The 12,067-nt window shown below is 48.2% G+C and overlaps 2 protein-coding genes across 2 annotated transcripts; both read left to right on the plus strand.

Moving 5' to 3' along the window:
- The first annotated feature begins 60 nt into the window (after positions 1–60).
- Positions 61–7,148, plus strand: AP4B1 (adaptor related protein complex 4 beta 1 subunit). Its single transcript, XM_009272719.1, has 8 exons — positions 61–190; positions 852–999; positions 1,683–2,179; positions 2,891–2,974; positions 3,904–4,007; positions 4,209–4,416; positions 4,709–4,993; positions 5,252–7,148. Exons 1-8 carry the CDS (start codon positions 61–63, stop codon positions 5,677–5,679), a joined length of 1,884 nt encoding a protein of 627 aa, XP_009270994.1. The 3' UTR covers positions 5,680–7,148.
- A 762-nt stretch (positions 7,149–7,910) lies between these two features.
- BCL2L15 (BCL2 like 15) lies at positions 7,911–11,579 on the plus strand. The gene is made up of 4 exons (XM_009272720.1): positions 7,911–8,016; positions 9,903–10,045; positions 10,829–11,044; positions 11,562–11,579. Exons 1-4 carry the CDS (start codon positions 7,911–7,913, stop codon positions 11,577–11,579), a joined length of 483 nt encoding a protein of 160 aa, XP_009270995.1.
- The last annotated feature ends 488 nt before the right edge of the window (positions 11,580–12,067 follow it).

Raw genomic sequence — 12,067 nt, forward strand, 5'->3', positions numbered from 1 at the left:
GGGCCGGGGCGGCGGGAGGGGGCCGGGGCGGCGGCCCGCTGACGCCCGCCCGCCCGCAGGATGCCCGGCATTCAGGAGTACCTCCAGCAGCCCCTCCTCAGCGGCCTGCGGGACAAGGCCTCCTACGTGCGGAGAGCGGCCGTGCTCGGCTGCGCCAAGATGCTGAAGCTGCAGGGGGACTCCGAAGTGGGTAAGCGGGCTTCGCGCCGGGCTGCGCAGGGCTGTCCCCCGTGGTGGAGCGCGCTGGGGAGGAGGCGGTGGCCCGTGGGAGTTGAGAGCGTGTTCTGGCCTGCGGTTTGTCCTGGGTTCGCTGCGCTGCCGCTGGGTTGTCGTGGCTGGGGGACAGAAAGAGGAAGATAAGCGGGCTATCGCTGCGTATCAGACTGTTACTGAAACACCAGGCACTGCGAGGTTCCACATCAGAGTGCCCCTTTTACATGGTACCTGCTTTTACGTCCTGGGTTCGCTGCGCTGCCGCTGGGTTGTCGTGGCTGGGAGACAGAAAGAGGAAGATAAGCGGGCTATCGCTGCGTATCAGACTGTTACTGAAACACCAGGCACTGCGAGGTTCCACATCAGAGTGCCCCTTTTACATGGTACCTGCTTTTACAGGGCCTCCTGCGACACCTGGCTGGTTCCGCAGGCTCTGATCGGCTGGGTGCCGTTCTCACACCCGCAGACCTTCGGGGAACAGTTGTGCCAGGGGCAGGAGTTACTGTAGAGCTGGATGTTTTGTTGACTGCTTCTCCTAGTTCAAGATGTACCTTTTGTTCGTGATAAATGCTTATAGGCAGTGATTAAATTGCAGCGTGTCAATAGAATTTGATATAGAGACCTCTGCTTCTTCGCAGATGGTGCGTTGGTGAATGAGCTATACAGTTTGCTTCGTGATCAGGATCCTATTGTAGTCGTGAATTGTCTGAGGGCCTTAGAAGAGATCTTGAAGAAGGAGGGAGGAGTTGTCATCAACAAACCCATTGCCCATCATCTCCTCAACAGGTTTGTTTTCTCTCATAATAAGACAGTGCTGGAAGCTTCATTCTTGTTCTTGGTGTTTTGCATGCTAGCAAAGCAGGTATTTCTGGGCTCCTGTCAGAACTTGAAGGGAAGAGTCAGGCACCCAAAAATGGAGGTGCCCATCCTAAGAGAAACCAAATTACTTTTCTGCTAAGATCTTAAGAGACATCTGAGATGCTCTGCTTTTCCAGGGGGTCTTTGCTTTGGCTGGTGGTTTGTTGTGGAATTGTAAGTTAATGCGATTAGTTGGGGTTTTTTTTGTGACAGTATGCATGATATATTTGTGGGACGGGTATATTCTAGTATGTCTCTCCCAATCCGTTGAAGGATATATAACTTATCCATTACTTGAAGAAATTAACTTTTCTGCAGATAATTCTATATGATCTGGCAAAAGGGGGGTATTGCTCTGCCCAGGGTTCTTGTCAATGTTGCTGTCTGGCTTAGAGCACCAGCAAAAGTGCACATGACTGATACTGGGTTAAGCCTATGTGCATAAACTAGTCAATTCTCTTGTGATAAAATTGTGGTATCTACTTCTGAAGCATAGCCTTTGGTTTGGAACAGAGACCGTAAGAAACTCGGAGGCTAAGGCCTCTACTCTGCACAGCGCAGATCTTCGTGCGCTTCTTGACTCCTGCAAGCTGTGTTTATTCTCTTGGCAGGATGGCTGATCTGGATCAGTGGGGGCAAAGTGAGGTGCTTACCTTCCTTCTGCGTTACAGACCCCGCAGTGAGGAGGAACTCTTCGACATACTCAATTTACTGGATGGCTATCTCAAAAGCAGCAGCCCCAGCGTTGTGATGGCAGCCACCAAGCTTTTCCTAGTGCTGGCCAGGGAGTACCCACATGTGCAGGCAGATGTTTTGGTGAGAGTGAAGGGACCGCTGCTGTCTGCCTGCACTTCTGAGAGCAGGGAGCTCTGCTTCACTGCGCTGTGCCATGTGCGTCAGATCCTTGGTAGCCTTCCTGGCCATTTTAGCAGCCACTACAAAAAGTTCTTCTGTTCGTATTCAGAGCCCCACTACATCAAATGCCAGAAGATGGAGGTGTTGTGTGAGCTGGTGAATGACGAAAACGTACAGCAAGTGCTGGAGGAGCTGAAGGGCTATTGCACTGATGTATCGGTAGAGCTTGCCCAAGGGGCGATCTTCGCCATAGGTAAGAGCTGTGTCTTGCTTCAGGAGCAGCTGCAGCCCTAGGCCTTTAAGGTGGGCCTTTCTCTGCTGAAGTATATCTGGGCAAATGCCAAATAACTGATGTGTGCTGAAGCAGTACAGCCCTCTATAGACCAGCCTCCCCAGGAATGTTTTGTGTGTGTTTCTAAACCACGATTGTGCTGATTTTTTCAGAAGTCCTGGTATTGAACTGTTTCAGGGTGTGCATAATGTCCTTGAATCTCATTCAATTGTCTGTGCTCTGATGAGATGCTCTGAAGAAATTGTGTCATTTCATCTTATTAATGAGCCTTATAGTGTTGAATGAAACTCTGTAGTGGGTGGAGGAGTGCTCTAATACCTGCTTGTTCTTTGAGTCGTGGTGGGGGCAGTTAAGGTGATTTGGGGCACTTTAGTTTTGTTTTTGTAAGCTTTAAAATAGGTGAGTTCCTATAGTATTCATAAGGAGAAGGCCACGGATGCTAAAATGCCTTTCTTATGTGTTCAGACGACTTCTGAGGCACGGCTTCAGAGAAAGGAGCATATCCCTTGTGTGGGGAACAAGCTCATTTGACTACACTTTTCAGAAATTGTAGTCAAAACGGAAAAGGGAAAGGCTGTTTCTTTAAAGTGAGTTTGTGATGAATAGTTGGGCTCATGTTCCTATTTCACTCTGACAAAAGGTTGACTTTTATGTCCTTTGGTGTCTCTGCAGGCAATATTGCTAGGACGTACACAGAACAGTGCGTAGGGATTCTGACAGAGCTCCTGGGGCTTCAGCAGGAACATATCACTTCAGGTAATCATCTGCCGGCTGTTTGCCTGGCTTATGCTTTCAGGAAGTGGCCTTGCTGAGGCTTGTGATCCCAAACTTGGCTTTTCGTTTAATTGGCATCTTCAGGTGGAAGTCTTCCTGGTGGAGTGGGGGTATATAGTGTGACCAGACATTGTAGTTTTTCCTTCCTTAGGAACTACTCTGTGTGGTGAAGGGGGAGATGGTCATACCTGCGTTCATGGTCCGATGTGGAGGCTCCTTTCTGGCTGCTGCCTGCTGACTTAGAGAGTGAGGGACTCGGCAGAGACATTTTAGTGACTGTTTGAAAGCCAAGATGATTAATAAATCTTTGTGATTTCCGTTCCTTATATAATAATCTGATTCAGTTGTACCCAGGCTTCTCTTTTTCTTCTGCTGCCCTCAGGTCTAACTTCATATCATTGCTCTTTCTGCCCTCTCTTTTAAATGGTCTTGCTTTCAGTTTTGGAAATCACATGCTTGCACTCAGCTGTTGAATTAGGTCTTAGAAGCTGCTGGTGTTTCTGTAAGTGGGCAGCAGAGCCTTTAAAATTTTGACCTAAAGTTCACGAGACTCATTTTGAATTGGTGTTAGTTTTAATTTGTCATTCTAACCTTGTGTGTCTGAAGCATCATGAGTCAGTGTCTTTTTAAAGGCTAGGGAATGTCCAGAAGAGAGATTACTTTCCAGCAGCCAGAGGAACAATCGGAAGTTTCAGTACTTTATTTTAGACTTGGTGCAACTTTGCTCTGACGAATGCAGTGTCATGGGACTTTGAAGAAGGGTGTCTCAAATCATAGGCACAAGCAAGGTGCTGACCTCCCTAGCTAAGATTTGCGAAGTCTCTCGGGTGGGGTTTTTTGGATTTTTTTTTTTTCCCCCCCAGGTAGTTTTATAACTCTTCGGGAATGCTGAGCGTTTTGTTTCATTGCAGCGGTAGTACAGGCTTTTCGGGACCTGGTTTGGCTGTGTCCCCAGTGCACGGATGCAGTGTGTCGGGCACTGCCTAGCTGTGAGGACGCCATCCAGGACAGTGAGGTAAGGTGGCTTTGTGCCTTGGGCTTGCAGCTGTTGAGGATGGGTGGACAACGACTGTTTGGCTTTCCTTTGGCTCATGATTGGCGGGCAAAGACCAGAAATCTTTAGAAGACTTGTTCTCTCTTATCTGTTTATTTCATGTTGGCACTGTCTTTCTGGTAAACAGTGCCTGTTTGCTATTTTTTTCCGTGGTTCCTTCAGGGCAAGCGCGCGCTGATCTGGCTCCTGGGCGCACATGGTGAGAAAGTACCGAATGCCCCCTATGTTTTAGAGGAGTTTGTGGAGAACGTGAAATCAGAGATGTTCCCAGCAGTGAAGATGGAGCTTCTGACAGCATTGGTGCGACTTTTCCTGTCTCGTCCTGCTGAGTGTCAGGACATGCTAGGGAGACTGCTCTATTACTGCATAGGTGGGTTCCCTTCATTCTGTTTGAAGCTGTAGTACAGGCTTTTTGGGACCTGGTTTGGCTGTGTCCCCAGTGCATGGATGCTGCGTGTCAGCATCGTGAAGAGACCATCCAGGACGGCAAGATAAGGTGGCTTTATGCCTTAGGCTGCTACTTGGCCCCTAGCTGTCTGGTTGGTGAGCGTAACAGGTTTACACTGTATCCCTGGGAATCTGTTTTTAGTAATTAAGGGTTAGTACTTCGGGGAAATCTGGATGATAGAATTCTACATAAATTATGTCTCTCTAATTCCCAGAGGAGGAGATGGATATGGCAGTACGAGACCGTGGATTGTTCTACTATCGCCTTTTGCAGTCTGGTGTGGAAGAAGTGAAATGGGTCCTGTGTAGCCCCAAGTCTGACCCCTCTCTGGGGCTCCTGGAAGACCAAACTGAGCGACCTGTGAATACATGGGCTTCAGAGTTTAATACTCTTGCACCAGTTTATGGCAGAGAACGCTGGGCACTCGTCACTGCTCACCAGCCAGCAGAACCCTCTTACGCTTGTTCTTCTTGTACTGACTCCAGGAACAGCGACACAGGTAACCCGCCTCACCTTCATCTGGGATCCATTTTCCCCTTGTCAGTAGATGTTCTCACATGGGTTTCTTTAGAAGAAGATCACAGTGCTTTGAGAATGCTGTCTTAGTGTTCTGACTATCTTGTGCAATGCATGGCTGATCACCGCTGAAGGCGCTGTGATTCCAGCCCTCTTCATCTGATGGCTGCGTAAGATGTTCTTTGTGAAATTGGGAGCTGCATCTTATATGCTGCATCTCACGTTTGTGGTTTCATTTCAGAGTCACTGATTTCTGAAGGGAGTAAAGAAGTCCTCAAGGTTCATCCCAATACAGGCAGCCTGACCTTAATTCCTGATGTTTACCTGACTGCAGAACAGTTTGAGAAGACCTGGCTGAGCTTGGACATGAGCTGCCACCTCTCCCTGCCCTGGTGTGGGACTGTTCATCCGGATACCATACAGACGGCTCTTCACGTTGTCCACATCCAGACTATTGCTATGAGCAAAGCTGGCGTCCAGCCGTGGAAAGCTTATCTCAGTGCTCAGGATGACGCAGGTTGCCTCTTCCTAACAGAGCTTTTGCTTGAGGCGGCAGATTCAGAGATGCAGGTTTCAGTGAAGCAGAGTGAGGCAAAGCCGGAGGCACTGCAAACCTTTATTTCGGCGTTAAGGACAGTCATGGGGGCAGTTGCCGGACTGGGGTCCTGATTGTTCACGGCTGCCAGTAGGCTGCTTGCTCGGGGCACAGGAAAAGTTTCTTCTTCTGGCTTCATTTGCCATACTTGATGCTGGTTTTGTACTTTTAAACTGTGGGAGTGTTAGCAGCCCTTTCCTGGAGCAGAGCTGGGCCTAGCAAGGACACGTGGTGTGGGAATAGCTGCAGCTCGCAGGTATGGGATTGCGGCAGCTGGTGAATGGGGCAGGGTGAACGGTCTGTCCTCCCTCTGGGCTGGGGAAAGGACAAGGTAATGCATTCGTGAGCCCACTGCTTCTGGCATGAGTCACAGAAGTGGTGGCAGCTATGGTGATTGTCACAAGGCACTAACGTGACTGGTGGAACCAGAAATGAGCAAAATTCAGGGATGTGTTTTGGAGAGTTTTTTTCATGAGAATTGTAAATAATTCAAAAACCAGTTCAGAGACTCCAGGACTCTGCTGCTTATCTCACATTAAGAGGAACAGTGCAGTGAAGAGAGAAGTATTTAGTTCTTGGCTCCCTTTACATGTGGTTTAGTTTTCTGTCTGATAGACGGATTTTGATAGTAGCTTCCCTTACAGGTGAACAGAGCTCTGCTGTGTCAGAGGTGGGTGGACAGGGTACATCGTGCTCGCTAGAAACAGTATGTTTCTTTTTCAAGAGAAAGAAGTGTATTTTCTAGTTGAATTGTGTTACTGCAATCATGAATCGCCCTCTCTGAAATTCCCCCCTCGGAACTACTGTAAGAAAATGCAGGAGTGTGCAGGTTGTGTATGATGTGTTTGCGTGAGTTAATAAGGCATGGGTTTTGTAGCCTGCATCACTTTGGCCATGTCAGTGAGCTGTCAGTCCTTGGTGCTCACACCAATAATGGAAGAATTGCTGTTTAGATAATTAACCTGTATGGAATATTAAATTTTTGCTGATACTGATTTTTACCATTTGTTACTTTGTAACTAGAACGGGTATTTAAAGGTTTGTTTTCTGTGTAGTACTTACTTCTGTGCAGTCCTGTCATCCTGTCCTCACAATACAGTACACGAGATGGTGCAGTGCTGTAAATTTTTACAGTTTTTGAAGTTACACTCTGGCCAGCCTTGGGACTTGTTTTTTGAAGAGCATGTTGACAGCACTCCATCTGCTCTACTGAAAGTTACGGAGAGTTGGACTTCGTACGGTGTCATGAAAAGTGTCCTTGTCAGAGCCATGTTTCACACAGTGGCAAAACCCTGAAGAAGGCTCCTTGGCTGAAGGTTGAGGTGCATTGGTTACCATAACAGGGCTTTATGGCACTCCATAAGGAGTGGCTTTGTTAACCCTATTCTGTAAGATTTCTTTTAATTTTTAATTTCTTTTAATGACTGTATTGTACCTTTAAATTGCAATATGCCTTCCATGCACTTCACTGAAACACTGCTGTCACTGTTAAACAACAGGTTTTAGATTTTATTGTTGATTTTCCTAATAAAAATGTGACTCATTCCTGGCTGTTTTCCGGAGTATTTGTTCATTCAACTCTGAAGTCTGCAGGATGGAGTCATCCGATCACTACCGTGGATCCGGAGAGAGCTGCAGTCCAGCTCCTGCCTCTGTGTCAGACGGGGCTTTTCTCTCTCAACCTCCCTGAAGCAAGGCTTTAAGGAGCAATTGTGCAACAATATGTTTCAGTCTCATATGCCAAATTACTGTAACAGGTGAGCTACCTACGAGTGATAAGAAGTCAGCTGTAGCACAGCTCCTATTAACAGTTTCCAGTGTCTTTATGCATATGTTGTATTCCTGTCCTTGCGGAGAGCTGCATTGGAGCATCGGCATTGTGCAGTTTTCAGAAAAAAAACAGTTGATAGCTTGTTGGCAAGCTATCATTTATGCTGCTGTGGCTAGACCGAGTCTAGTCTTTGCCTGGGATGGGACTTGGAGCTTCTAGCCTTTTATCCAGACACCCTTCCTGATGAATGAACAGGTCAACAGTCTTCGATAACTTGTAAATACTTATTTCAGTTGATCTTAAATTACTTATTTCAAAACTAAACCACACCCATAGCTTGAATGACGACAGTTAAGAGAGCAAATATTGGCATGTTGTGCTGTTCCGGGGGTGGACTCTGGGGTCATACTCTTCCCAGAAGGAAGAACCTGTGCAGCTCCGGGAAAAGCCAAAATCCGGAGGCAAAGCTCACCTGCAAAGAGCAGCAGCTGCAGTGGTGTCCCTGCCGACTCTGCAGCGGGGAGACACGCTGAAATGGCAACCTTCGAGGAGCAGACAGAATGCATCGTGGAAGCCTTGTTCTCTGACCTCGCAGGTGAAGATGGGAGTGACTGCCGGAGCCTGGAGACAGACTCGGGAGGTAGGGCCTGTGTGGGAGGAAAAAATGGTTTGTTTGCTGTAGATGAGAGAGGAGAGTTTTGACTGAAAGCTTAACGGAAGGAGGTTGTAGCTTGGGGTTGTTGGGTTTCCTAAAATGCAGACTTGTGATGACTTCCAAACTCTCTCTGTTTTGGGGGAAAAGTTAGAGCAAGGTAAAGTTGTTTAAATCTTGGGCAGCCCACAGCTGCAGTCTGCCTTGGCAGGGTCTGGCAATGGGGGCTGTGAAGGACGGCCACCCCGCTTTCCACTCCTTGGGGCTGCGGGTGCTGGTAGCTGGCAGTGCTGGCAGGGAAGGCGCCGCCGGCTGCTGTGCCCCACACAGATCCGCAGGTCCTGAGTAAATTGCTCGAAACCAATGGGGTGGGACAAGTTTTAATTGTCATTATCAAAAAGAAAGATCATATTGCTTATTGGATGAAAACAGTTGCTTTAACATGTAAGACAGAATGTGGTCTTTGCTTCACAAAGCTCCTAATATCATTTGGGCTACTTTGGTTTGCTGGCAATGCTGCAAGAAACCCAGAATTTAGCCTGTATTCATATTGCTTTTCCCATTATTTTCTCGGCAACAAACCAGCTAAAATGTCCCAAGAGACACTGGGATCTTGCTGACACCAGATAGCAAGAAAAGTCGATTTCTCAAAAGCTTCACGGAAGTTTGTCATTTTGCCTAAAGAAAGTCTCCATTAGCATACTGCTTGTCTCCCTCTCCTGGATTAGATGCTTGTGCCTCTGCCTCTGCTGTCCTGAGCACTGTGAAACTGCCCCAGACCCCCGGGAGATGCAGGCTTCTGCCCAGGGCTGCAGGCGCCGAGTGCACCTGAATGAGACGAGCTAAGCTGGAATTAGCGGCTGAATGAGGGAGCAGGGTTGGATCAGGAAGCGATGCCTCCAGATAGTTGCCCACCACTTTATGTCAAAAGATCCTGCTTTCAGTTCCTTATGACTTTGTCAAACATGGAAATGGTTTGGCTGAAACTTTCAGTGTCGGGTAGCTCCTTCTGGCTGAACCTTGTTTTGGTAATATTCAGAAAAAATAAATAATACGCTGTTGTTGTTTTTTTCCCCTCAGGCTGCTTTAAGGGAAAAATGCTGTAACTGAGGCGCTCCCCCCCCCGCCCCCTTTAAGTGGTTTAGCTGAGAAGTTCTAATGGTTTTATATACTTGAGATTTGTGAAGTATGCCTTTTGCTCCTTTCTGAAAACCTTCCTAAATTTGGGTCACTATAAGACTTTGAAACGTTGCAATTTGCACTTGTTCAGAAGAGACCTTGAGTATAATATCTAAATTCTCCGAAGACTGCACACGATGATCTGCAGCCTTGAAATGCTGGGGGAATGCAGGCAGGACTTTGCCGTCTGATCGATGCTGCTGTGTCACTGCAGTCAGAAGAGAGAGATGAGATGTTTTCCGAGTCCTCTGACCTTCCTTGCTTGCTTCTGGCAGCCTGGGAGGAAGGAGCTGCCGGAACCCGGAGGGGTAAAAGAGAGGCCTTAGGGATGCCCTTGGAGAAACAGGAGTAGGGGATAAGCTGAGACTTGGGCACGAAGCAACTGAGGTGGGAGGAAAGAGACCTGGACAAACCCATAGTACAGAGCCCCTTGCTCCCTGTAAATCAATTAACACTTGAATGGTTGTATGATATTTCTTAGGGACTTTGGTTTTACATTTCCCAATGTGTCTTGTCATAGGTCTACCCTGCATTAACCTCCTGAGTGCTTGAGGCAGTAACTACCGTAGCACCCGTTGAAGGCAGCGTTTTGGATGCAGTAGACAGCTAAAGAGGCTGGGCTGTCAGCGTATGTTCTCTTTCTCTGCCTTTAATGCGTTATGCTGAAACCCCTCACCCTGCTCTCTCTGCTCTAGACCCTGTGCAGTCTGCAGGAGAGCCTCCAACCAGGTTTGACCCAGTCGTGGTCGCCAGTCGCCTGCGGCAGATGGGGGACCAGTGCAACATGGATTTTGAAAAGGTTTCCTCAGAGGCTCTTGCTGAAGTGCTCAAGGGGAAGGTAAAGCACACCCTGTCCTGCCTGGCCTGGCCAGGTCCTTGTCTGTAGGCTAGCCTTGTGTCGCCTTGTGTTGGAGAATAGAAAAAGCCTGGGGAGCAGCACAGCTTACGCTGCAGGAGTCGCGGGTCTGAGGGAAAGGGGCACGATGCCCCGCAGCCTCCCTTCATTTCTGTGTCACGGGCAGTGTGCGAGCCACCAGGACAGAAGCTGGACAAGGCACAGTGCGAGCTGCCTTTTCTCCTCCTCTCTTCCAAAGGTGCTGCTTTTTATCACCTGAGAAGCCCTGGAGCTGCATGGGCCGGCCTGTCTCTGCAGGAGATGCTCTGCAGTCTGGAGCTGGTGGGGGCAGCTAGTGTGTAGAGGGGGAAAGGAGGAAGACTGTGGTGAGAGGGGCAGAGCAGGTGCTCCAGCCTGCTGCAGGTGATCTGGCTCCAGCCTGCCCTGCGGCCAGAGCTCTCGTGCCAGCACACTTCTGGTGCAAGCACTGCAGGCAGTTGTAGCTTCAGGTTTGCTGCAGCTCTGGTTAGACTGCCAGCTGTCCTCCCCAGTCCTTCAATCGCGCTTCCCACTGCTGCGGTTTGTACAAGCAGCAGTAAAGGAGAGCCCTGCCTTGAACGTCCTGCGCTGTACGGGTATCACCAGGAAGCTGTGGGGTCACCTGCTCTAGTCATGGGTAGAAGCAGCAAATGCAGGAATTTAACTCAATCTTGGATTTTGAGCCAGGACTTATTTATCACACTGTCATTTAAAAAGAAGCTCAAACTGCCCTCTTGATGCTTGCAGATGGAGAAGTTTGGGGCTGCCGTGGACTCTCTCAGCAGGAGCTGGAGTAACCAGAACCCCGAGCTGGTCTATGAGAGAGTTTTTCTCTCTGTTTCTGTGAAATTGCTAATGCATGTTGCTAAGAAAGTCCCATCTATGGTGCAGCCCAGCCAACTCATAAATGTGATCAATGGAAATTCTCAAGTGAGAAGCTACATTGAGGCCTGCGGCGGATGGGTAAGGATGTAAAGGTGGTGGTGATGTTTGCCTGGACGTTTATGGCTCTTCCTTTGTGTCTCTCACCTCTCCCACCCGCCTCGCTCGGCTCGTCACTGATGCCCAGAGCGTCCCCCCAGACATGTGCACCAGCTAACTCGGCGTATAGCCGTGGAGCACGGCTTTGCTAAACACCTCAATGAAGTCTTACTGAAGCCAGCATCAAAATTCCCATCTGCTTCTCTGTCTCAGGGTTTAATTCCTTATCTTGGGAGCTCAGCTTGCTTCCTTAGATGACAATCAAAATAACGAAGGATGGGTCATACAAAAAGCGCCGTCCCGCTCACACAGATGACCAGACCCCGCTTGGCGCATTTTACCAGGGGAAGGGATGAAATCGGTCCAGGAGAGGGTTGCAGCGGGAGGCGGGTCACCCGTCCCTCCATCCCGCGTCCTTCTCTTCCTGCTGGTTCCTTTAAACCTGCCTTGAATTCTTTCTCTAAAACACATCCACATGGGGTTTTTTGTTTGTTTTCAGGAGAACTTGGACAATTGAGAGAAAGGGCTATACTACTTTCCAGAAGGTGAAGCTGGGCTTCTCATTGATTCAACTGGGAGAAATGCTGTTGTATTTCTTCAGGAGACTGCAAGCAGAACTCTACGCATAAGCAACATGTAAAAGACATTCTGTATCACTAAAACCAGAAGTTAATAAGTGTTCGTTGTTATTAATTTGTTTTTCTGCTTGTGTTTGTCTTAAATTTAGCCATAAAAGTGGGCTTCACTCTTATTCGAGGTTTCTAGATTAGTGCTTAGTGCTGCAGTGTTAATTTTCAGACTCGTCAGGTAAATATTTGTTTTAAAACACATTTCCATTTGTTATTCTAAAGATCTCTCTGTTCCTCTCAGGTGATTCAAAGGCTTATTTTTGCAAAATTAAAATTTGACATTATTTTAAACTAAGAGTGATGGCTCTCTGTTGTGGTTTAACCTCAGCCGGCAACTAAGCCCCACACAGCCACTTGCTCACTCCCCCCCGGTGGG

Source organism: Aptenodytes forsteri, unplaced genomic scaffold (genome assembly GCF_000699145.1).
Source record: "Aptenodytes forsteri isolate BGI_AS27 unplaced genomic scaffold, ASM69914v1 Scaffold142, whole genome shotgun sequence".
Lineage (NCBI taxonomy): Eukaryota > Metazoa > Chordata > Aves > Sphenisciformes > Spheniscidae > Aptenodytes > Aptenodytes forsteri.